General features: G+C 40.8%; 1 protein-coding gene across 1 annotated transcript; it reads left to right on the top strand.

The window, feature by feature from the left end:
* Nucleotides 1-4,904: 4,904 nt before the first annotated feature.
* Nucleotides 4,905-5,384, top strand: LOC127098531 (uncharacterized). Its single transcript, XM_051037144.1, has 2 exons — nucleotides 4,905-5,061; nucleotides 5,141-5,384. Exons 1-2 carry the CDS (start codon nucleotides 4,942-4,944, stop codon nucleotides 5,375-5,377), a joined length of 357 nt encoding a protein of 118 aa, XP_050893101.1. The 5' UTR covers nucleotides 4,905-4,941; the 3' UTR covers nucleotides 5,378-5,384.
* The last annotated feature ends 5,004 nt before the right edge of the window (nucleotides 5,385-10,388 follow it).

Raw genomic sequence — 10,388 nt, 5'->3', positions numbered from 1 at the left:
TTGATGACTTCACCAGGGATCCTCGGACGCACCCAGTTGTCGATGTCGCAATCACTATCTCCATTTTCATCGTTGATCGCAGAGATCTGGCCATATTGGATGACGCCAGCATTGGAGAAAGTGATCGGCCCCTGACGAGTCTGAAGTGCTGAAGTTGTAGAAGTCAGCGCTGGTTGATACCCAATCCCGAACTTGTCGTCCTTCATTGGTAATTCCAACAGACGTCCCCAACCGGGAGCAATACCTGAATCCACCAAGGCTTGCGCCTGCTTGAAGGATGAGATAGAGGCACCTGCTTTAACCTCTTCCACCGGAGCTACATCCTTGATCTGAACTGATTCAAAGGCCTGACAGAGGGTCTTATGAATTTCACCTTCTACCTCTAAATACTTGAATGTAGACAGGTTACTGACCAGAATGTCCTCCTCACCACAGACAGTGATAATCCTTCCATTGACCGGGAATTTAACCTTCTGATGTAAAGTTGAAGAGACTGCCCCAGCATTGTGACATGTTATGGGATATGCAAATGCACTGACATGTTTATCAATTCCAAAGGGCATTCTACCCCCTTGATTCCAGTCTCACATTTGATAAACAGTGTAAGAAGAAAACCCCGACTAGAATCAAGAAGAAGATATGAACCCCTGGGAATAGATAAACATGTGTTAAATGATATGAATGCAAAATGATGTGATGCAATGCAGTGACATGGAGATCAGGACTGCTGTATCTGCTTGAACATCTGTCGGGTTGCACTGTCTGAAGAGAAACCCACTGAGGAATATAATACAAGACCAAAACTCTGCTCCAGAAAACCGGGTTGGTTGGAAGTTAAGGTTCCCTGAATTTAGCCCGCCCCTCACTGGTAGGTTCTAAGAACAGAAGTTTATCAGCTTCAGCCCTTCAGTCGAGAATAATACGTTTACCACTGAAGGTTTGGCATTATTACGGGATAAAAGACCTCCGCTGACTCCCCTCAACAGGATATCCTAAAGCAAGTTCCCAGTCTCGGGGTCCTCGGATTGAGCAGCGTAATATAATCACGTCTCGGAGGAGAGGCCTCGACTGAGTTCTCGGGAAATGGTCACCAGAGTCGACGATTTCTAAAGGAATATCTGTCGTTATGGAACACCCATAGGACAAAATATATCCAACAGAAACCTCGTCTGGAATGTGGGTCTCATGAACAACTTAACATAGCAACATGCCACGCAAGCCTCATGACTATCCACTCTAACACCTATGTGTACACTCAAGCCTGGGTAGTGGGCTTATCTCTCATAGAACAGTCCCAACCCAACAAACAAACATCCCACAGAACCCACAGATACAGCAAACATATGTACATGAATGCAATAAGGTAAAGCAGGTAAATGTTGAAAATAAATAACTGTACAAAAGAATAAACACCCAACAAACAAGAAACCTACAAAAGCTAGGAGGGACTCGCTTAGGGAAACCGGGTCCCCAGCAGAGTCGCCAGCTGTCGCAACCTGAAAAATACAGTGGTGCGAAAAAACAACCGGCGAAAGAAAAATGACAGAAGAGTCGCCACCGTGCGTTATTTATCCCAAAGGAGGGAAAGGAAACGCTCGAAGTAAACCTGAAGAGAAGGAAAGGAAAAGACAAGGTCTCGCAACCAAATCTTGGGTTCGGGAGTCGATTATGCGAAGGGAAGGTATTAGCACCCCTACGCATCCGTAGTACTCTACGGGATCCACTTTTGTTGTTCTTGTCTAAAGGGTGTGTGTTTATCTAATGTACTATTTACTAAAAGGGTCAAGAGAAAAATGACTCGCACAGATATCGCATCCATTGCATACGTATCTCATCTGAATATGAGAATCAGAGTCTTCGTAGCTCGGCTACCTATGGGTGAAAGAGATGTGTGCTCGCTAAGACATCGCGTCTTATGCCTACATATCTCATCGGGAATGAGAATCAGAGCATAATGTAGTTCGGTTAACTACGGGAATAAGGGTCTCGATTGCAACTAGGGCAAGAGAAAGGGAATGTCTCGATCGCAACAAGGGCGAGAGAAAGGATCGCAACAAGGGCGAAAGCAAACAAGGATTAGTTGTTAGTCGTTAGTCAAACTCGGCAAGACATCGCATCTTGTGCCTACGTATCTCATCTGAACATGAGAATCAGAGTTGCCGTAGTTCGGCTACACGCACGCCAAACAAAACACACGCAGGAAACTGACTGCCAATCGTTGGACTTATGTCAGACTCCTACACACACAAAGGGTTTAACCGGACGCTGAATCGTCAGAAGCAACAACAAAGTTGAACAAACAAGCTAACAGGGAGTCTGGTACTCGAGCCTGCTAGCTGTCAAGCAAACACACACAAAAAGGAAAAGAGTGAACACATAGACTAACAGGGAGTCGGGAACTCGAGCCTGATAGCTGTCAAACAAAACACACGCAAAAAAGAAAAGGGGTGCCCGGAGAGATCTCGCACGATCTCCTGCCTACGTACCTCATCTGGTATGAGGATCAGGGCAACGTAGTTCCCCTACATAGGGGTTGCCATCTGAACATGGACTTACAAAAGGAGGACACCAGTTGTGTCAAAGGAGAGTGGGCGATGTGTTCACGTCCTAGCAGTAGGTGTCGCAGCTCGCTGAATCGAGTCTTAGGCAGTTACCTCTTTGCAATAGGATGGATTGACATGCCACAAGATCGGAGACGCACAGAAGGTCTAAAAAATGGGGAAGCTCTGCCCTAGAGTTGTCATGCAATGTGTACTTAAGTGTTTAGGATTTACAAATGGGAATATCTACCTAATGTTAGCATGCAAAGAATATGGGAATTCTACCTATGTTATCATACAAAAGGATAAGGGAATCCTACCTATGTTATCATACAAAAGGTTCTATCTAATGGGTGCTACCTAATCGGAACAAGAATCGACGAATGGAGCAAGGAGAAGTGTTAGGGATAAGGGTAGATGGTGATGCATGAAGCAATCGACTTACAAGGTTGATGGCGATGCATAAAGCAATCGACTTACAAAAGGGTGGATGAGTACGTGCTGGTTCTGTTAGGTTTTGAAAAATGATTACTCGACGTTGGATCGAGGTTTTGATCTTGCTTTGAAATGGTTATCGAATGTTCATTTTAATTCTTGTATTTACAGATGAATAAAGAATGAAAGAATAAATATTATACATTTCATGGGAGAGGGATACATTTGTTATGAATGGGGATTGTTCATGGCAAACAAACAATAATAATATATGCCTCATACACCATACAAGTAGGCCACAGTTAATCAAACAAGTAAGATATAAACGAGTATATAATCAAATCAAATAATCAAAGAATGAAATAATGAAGTATTAAACAATGTATGAGTGTAAGTGCAAGGGACATGTCTCATTGTAAGGAAGCCCAAGAGTAAGCTATGTGAGGTTGATGGCGATGCTTAAAAAGCAATCGACTTACAAGGGTGTGGAAAAATGGGCTCGATATTAAATCGAGAAAAATATGATTTTTAATTAAAAATGGTTTTGAATGAATGATGAGATTAAAAGAAAACAAACTTGCATTATTAACAAATGAAATTATGAGTATAATAAAGGCATAAACATAAAAAGAAAATGTTAAAAGAAATAAAATACTAAAATGAAATGCTAAAAGAAGATAAAATAAAATACTAAACAAAAAGTACTACACATGAGTATTGAACCCTCTCCACTTAAGATTATGAAACTACCCTCTCTCCACTAGGCCATTTATGATTAGTTATCATTTTAACAAACACTTGGAAATATAAACAGAATTAGCTAGAGATAGTTTAGAAAACAAATCAATTAAAATGGGATAGACTAATGTTACTGGACCACCTAACTAAATGATGGAGGGATATAAAACAGAACCATAGCCTTGGTTTTAGGGATTAGGAATTGGGAATACTAAATAACATTAATATACACTATGTAATAAAAAGAAAAAGGAGATACTAAACCTATTAAAATTTTTATGGTTTTTTTATTTATCTCTGTTTAAAATAAATTAAATTAAAAAAAAAGAAAAGAAAAAAAGAAATGGAAACGAAGAACAGACCCTCGTCCTCCTTCTCTTCCAAATGCGTATCCGCTCTCAATCTCTCTCTCTCGATCGCGCTCTCAATCATCTCTCAAGCCTTTCTCTCGAAGTCTTTCTACCTCAAAATCGCTCATCAACGAACCCTCTCACGCTCTCAAACTCAAAGAATCGCTCTCTCTCAACTCTCACGATATCTCTGTCAACAAGCATATGAAAAGGATAAAAGGAAAAAAGGAGAAGTTCTTACAAAGTGTCACGGCGGTGGTGAAAGGCGTGAAGAAGCTGGCCTCCCAATCCAGGTAATCGGTTTTGGGATTTTAGGGTTTTTGTTTGAGATTTTCTGCCTCCAAGTCCCTCTGTCGTTAATTCCCCCCTCTCCTTTTATGCTCTGCTGATTAGGGTTTCAAAGGGTGCCCTTTTGTGTTGCAGAAGAGTAAATTTGCAAACCACTTTTGGTGTTCTCAGAATCAAATTGCCTGTTTGATGCTAGGCTAGAAACGGTATCCTGAGCTCGTGCTTTCTTCCTTGAATTTTATCTCTATTCCAATTTGGGATTTTTCTGACTTTTACTGCTTTGGCTAATTACTCTACCTTTTTTACTGCAGTGAAATTGGTGAGCTTGGTTTGATTTCAATATCTGAAAGCTGATTCCGAATACATGTCATTTCATTTTCCCTTTGTGCACAACATTCATGTGTAATTTGGGGACTTGGTATGTCATGTGCATTCAATTTTCTCTTGTGTGTTCTATTGGTGTAATGATTTAAGAGGTTTGAATGAATTGTGTTGTTTTGGTTGAATTTCAACAGCTGCTGCAGCTGCTTCTGAAAGCTTCTCAAGATAAAAGGTTTGTGTGTGAAGAAGCTGAGAGGGCACTTGGATCAATGGTGGGTTCCATGACACCTCTTCCATTGCTTCAGAAACTAAGGGTTTCTGTGAGTCACAAAAACCTTAGGATCAGAGCTAAAGCTGCTGTTTCTCTATCCAAATGTGTCTCCAAGATGGTAAAGTTTGCTACTGTCATTGATGTAGTGTTATTTACTCCTTATGCAATGTTTGTGAAGGGTGTTATTATGGTAGCAGGTTAATGAGGAAATGGAGGAGTTTGGGATGGAAAAGTTGATTGAAGTGGCAGCTGATTTGGTGAATGATAGGCTTCCAGAGGCAAGAGATGCAGCAAGAAGTATTGCAACTTCAGTGTATGAGGCAATCATTAAGGATGTGGAAGTGGAAGAGAAGATGGAGGTGTGGCAGAGTTTCTGTCACTCTAAGCTAACACCAATTAATGCCATTTCAATCTTAAAGATTGTTAAAGCTTAGAATTGGAGGAGTATTTCTTTTGTAGGTTTGCTCATGTACCAGGACTGATGCATCCTTGGATAGCCTGCACTAAGAACTTTTGGTCGCATGAATTGGTTTCAATTCCCATATGCAGGATCAAGTTTCTATCAGCTAGTTCCATGCCCATCTACTCTGATTTATGTATCTCATGGTCTGTGATTATTACATTGTTTTGGTTGACCTTTAATAGCTTATGCATGATGGCTTGATGCTTTGTATTTCCATGATGTAGGGTTTGTTGCTATCTTGACTGCTGCAGCAAACATGACTGGTTCAATGTCAATTGCAGCCTTGCAACATGCTAATGCACATGGACAATTATGGTATAATACTTGACATTTGCTTGGTGCAGTATTTTGTAGGCTACTGATGTTGGTTGTGTTGGTTTTGGTCAAAGGATCACTGCAGTAGGCTGGTTGGATGCTTGGCTGTTTTGACTGTTTTAGGATGCATGGTAACCTTCATGACTTGGCATTCTATTTTGGTGTTGTGTGGCCTGCACTGTTTTGATGCCTTGCTCAATGTGTATTCTACAGGTTTGTTCCTGGTGCCATGGTGAGGTCAAGCAATGCAAAGTGTTGGCTCTTATGAGGCATGCAGGAAAATCATGAGGTATTTGTTACTAAGTTGAAATTACCATGCCATGATGTATGCTTATCATGTTCTGTTGTTTCCTGTCATGAATTATGGCTTGAGTTGGGTCACCCTTTGTCTAGGTCTGAGAAAGCTTGCAAACTGTTATGCACTCTGCAGGTATGGTTCTATCTTGCAACAAGGTGTAACAACTTGTGGCATTGCCTTGGTTTTGGTTCACTTGTGATCAGTTTGATGGTTTGCTTACCAAGTTTACTCATGTAGCAGTTCATGATCTCAAGGCTTGCAGTAATTCTGACTTGGCGACTGGTTCAGCTGCTACTTGCTTGCAAAGTGGTCTTGTGAATCAGGACATGGTGATTTGCAAGGCGTTCGTGGTTTTGCAGCATGTTCAATGTCCATTTCCTGATTGATTTCTTCAACATGTGGTTATGGTATGCCCTCTGAATTGTGCTCGATTTTCAACATTGCCATATGGTTCAACATCTTTTCCATGTCTTCTCTATAGGCTTCATTTTGGTTTATGATGTTTTGCTGTCCATTTTTCTGCTTCTTCAGGTCTGCAGGATGCCTGTGTTAACAGTTAAATGGTTATTTGCTAGGCTGATGTAGGGACTGAGTTTGCATGGTTGCTTGGACTGTTTGTCATTATGCTTTGGCTTTGTTGTCTATCATGTGCTGCTACTGAATATCAGATTTTGATCTAGTTTGCAAGGTGTGGTTGCAGGGTTCATATGGCATTGGTTCAGTTTGTGGACATGTCTTAATTTTGAGGTGCATTATGTAGCCATACTAACTTTGAACTTATGCATTGTTTTGGCATGGTTTCATAGGTTCATCACTGGTTTAGGTTTGCACTGCAGCTTAGTTCATTGCTCAATTACTTGGTGGCAGCTTGGTGAATTTGGTCATGGCTGCTGCAGGAATTATTGAACAACTCTGGTTTAACAGCTGTTGAGTTACTTGCAAAAGCTCTTGCCAAGGCTAAGGATAAGGTTGACGGGGTGCAAGGTCTTGCTCTAACTGCAGATGGACAGGGTGTTGTTTTTTGATGTACCAGTCAAGGACCTGGATGCATTTCTTGCCGGTCAGAAGAATGCTGCCTCAACTGTGGTCTGCCTTGGCACATAATGAATATGTGTACATGTTGTTGTTTGCTGCATTGACTTAGGCCAAGGTTTGTGGTGTTTGCTGCAGCTTTTTATTGTAGCAGGCCAAGTTAGACTTGGTTAGGCTAATGGTTGGTCACTACAGGACTTGATGCAGGTCAGGCATTGTTTCACATGGCCTAGCTCACACCATTGTTCCAATTTCAGTCATCATGTTATGACCTTGTGGAATTCATGCTCTGATTTGGCTGCTATAGTATTACGATTGCAAGGGTCTGTGCAGCAGGGTACAGGTTGGTTGTTAAGGCAAGAAATTCAAGTGTTCAAGACATGACCAAGCGTGGTTGCACCAAAGTGAAGAAAATCAAATTCAAATGGTTAAATCAAAGTCAACATGGACATGGAGAATGAAATGAGAGATAAGAATAGTCATTTAGTGGTCAGGGATGAGCAATGGCATATGGTTGACTTTGGTCAACGTTGACCAAAAAGTCAATTGTTGACCAAAGTCAACAAATGGTCAAAATTCAATTGTGTTTGCATTTTTCTTGTAAGTGGACAAATGATTGATGATTGTGGTGAAAATTTTGGGCTTTTGGATTTTGGATTGACTTTGGTCAATGTTGACCAAAAAGTCAACTGTTGACCAAAGTCAACAATTGGTCAAAATTGTCAAGACTTGTACCTTTTTTTTTATGTAGAATCAAATGTGATGGTTTAGAATGATGTGAAATGAATTGAAATGGTTTGAAATTTGTTTTGCAATTGGTTTATTTTATGACTTGAATGCTTGACTTTGAAAGGAACATGACTTGACTGGTAGTATGTGTTAACAAGGCCATGAAATGATGGTATAAGATTAGGATTTGAAAGGGATATTCATGAATCAAGTGGCATGATTGGCAATTGGCTTGTGACACAAGAAGGTTGGTTGTTTGGATGACCAAGACCATATGTGCATTAACAATCACATGAACAACACCATGACTTTGGACCAAGACCAATCCTCATATAAAACCAAAGTAAGGTTAGGCCAAGCATGCTAAACAAGAATAAAAAAACATAAAAAATTCAGGACCAAAATCGGGGTATGACAGCAGGCATCTCTTGTATTGCTTTAACCTTGGCAGGATCAACTTCAATACCCTTCTCGCTGACAATAAACCCCAACAACTTACCAGAACAAACACCAAAAGTACACTTATTGGGATTCAAGCGGAGTTTATACTTCCTCAAACGCTGGAATAACTTCAACAAATGCTCAACATGTTCCTCTTCATCAATAGATTTAGCAATCATGTCAACGACATAAACTTCAATCTCTTTATGCATCATATCATGAAAAAGAGTAGTCATTGCTCTCTGGTAAGTTGCACCAGCATTCTTTAGACCGAAAGGCATCACTCTATAACAGAATGTTCCCCAGGGTGTAATGAATGTGGTTTTCTCCATATCCTCGGGTGCCATCTTAATCTGATTATATCCGGAAATTACATCCATAAACGAAAAGACTTTGAATTTAGCAGTATTGTCTACCAACATATCAATGTGTGGCAGAGGGAAATCATCTTTCGGACTGGATTTATTCAAATCTCTATAGTTAACACACATGCGGACTTTTCCATCTTTCTTCGGCACAGGTACAATATTGGCCACCCATTGCGGATATTTAGCGGTTACAAGGAAACCGACATCAATCGGCTTCTGAACTTCCTCTTTGATCTTCACAGCCATATCAGGATGCGTCCTTCTCAACTTTTGCTTGACTGACAGGCATTCTGGCTTCAACGGCAGTCTATGCTCCACAATATCAGAATCCAACCCAGGCATGTCTTGATAGGACCAAGCAAACACATCTAAATACTCTCGAAGAAGATCAATCAACCCCTTTTTAGCATCTGGACACAGGCGAGACCCAATCTTGACTTCCTTCACATCATCCTCGGAACCCAAGTTGACTAGCTCAATCTGCTCTTCAAACGGTTGAATAACCTTTTCATCTTTCTCAAGAAGACGAGACAATTCATCACTCACTTCTACATCACTTTCCTCCTCGGCTTCAAACACAGGGAATTCAAAATTTGGAGTAGGAGAAGGATCATTGTATTCAATGGGGTTAGGAACCAACCTGCATAATGATTTGATATTTTGATTTTAGAGAAGTGAATTTGGGACCAAATATTATGCAGATGGACAATTATATTTTTTATTTATGTTTTTTGTGATTACCATTTTCAGAAATAAGCAAAAAGTAAAAATAAACATCAAAGATGTGGATGAATAGAATTAATTTTATTGATGATCAATTTAAAATGCCCAACAATGTTCACTTCTCCCTTAGGCATAGGAGAAGGATTTTAAAATAAAAAGCAATTACTTAGATCGATGCAAAATAACAGGAATATCAACAGCAGTCCAATTGTTGCATGCCTGTCCATGCGTTACAAAGTTTGTGCAGTCTTCCTCTTCACTATCCTCTAGCACAGCAGCTGAGTGTTGTTCATTCCCACTCCCATGAATGAACCCTCTACTACGGAAACTGAGTTGTATCTCTTCAGATCTAACGGTTGATGAGCCCTTCTGGAACCCCAAACCAATTCTTCCCTTGTTGTCGGCGACCTCTACCACACGCTCCCACTGAGAGGACATAGGTCCCCCAACTCTCTTCTCAGCAGCAATAGACAAAGCTTGGAACGAAGTCCCAACCTCATCCTCAACTTCCACATATGAAAAAGATGACAAATGTCTTACCAACAATGCTTTCTCACCTCCCACAATCACCAACTTGCCATTCTTGACAAACTTGAGCTTTTGGTGCAAAGTGGAAGTAACGGCTCCTGCTTCATGAATCCATGGCCTTCCCAACAAACAGCTATAGGCCGGGTGAATATCCATTACCTGGAAAGTAATTTTAAAATCACTCGGACCTATCTTGACTGGAAGGTCCACTTCACCAATGACAGTCTTGCGCGAGCCATCAAAGGCTTTGACAATTACTCCACTGTACCTCATGGGAGCTCCTTGATACGATAACTTTGACAATGTTGATTTTGGAAGCACGTTGAGTGACGACCCAATATCAACTAGCACGTTTGACAAAGCATCTTCTTTGCAATTCATCGAAATATGCAAGGCCAGATTGTGATTTCTTCCCTCCTCGGGGAGTTCTTCATCACAAAAACTCAAATTGTTGCACAAAGTGATATTGGCTACAATATGATCAAACTGAGCCACAGTGACATCTTGCTCCACGTACGCCTATTCGAGAACTCTCTGGAGTGCTTCTC

The sequence above is a fragment of the Lathyrus oleraceus genome, chromosome 6 (genome assembly GCF_024323335.1).
Source record: "Lathyrus oleraceus cultivar Zhongwan6 chromosome 6, CAAS_Psat_ZW6_1.0, whole genome shotgun sequence".
NCBI classification, from domain to species: domain Eukaryota; kingdom Viridiplantae; phylum Streptophyta; class Magnoliopsida; order Fabales; family Fabaceae; genus Lathyrus; species Lathyrus oleraceus.
Note: the sequence above shows the minus strand (reverse complement) of the source record. Positions and strands in the feature narration are given on the sequence as shown.

Bases quoted from the DNA above. Each gene is read 5' to 3' on its own strand.
- LOC127098531 (XM_051037144.1), top strand. From the start codon at position 4,942: ATGGTGGGTTCCATGACACCTCTTCCATTGCTTCAGAAACTAAGGGTT. The intron at 5,062-5,140 runs GTAAAGTTTGCT...TTATGGTAGCAG, and splicing joins CCAAATGTGTCTCCAAGATG to GTTAATGAGGAAATGGAGGA.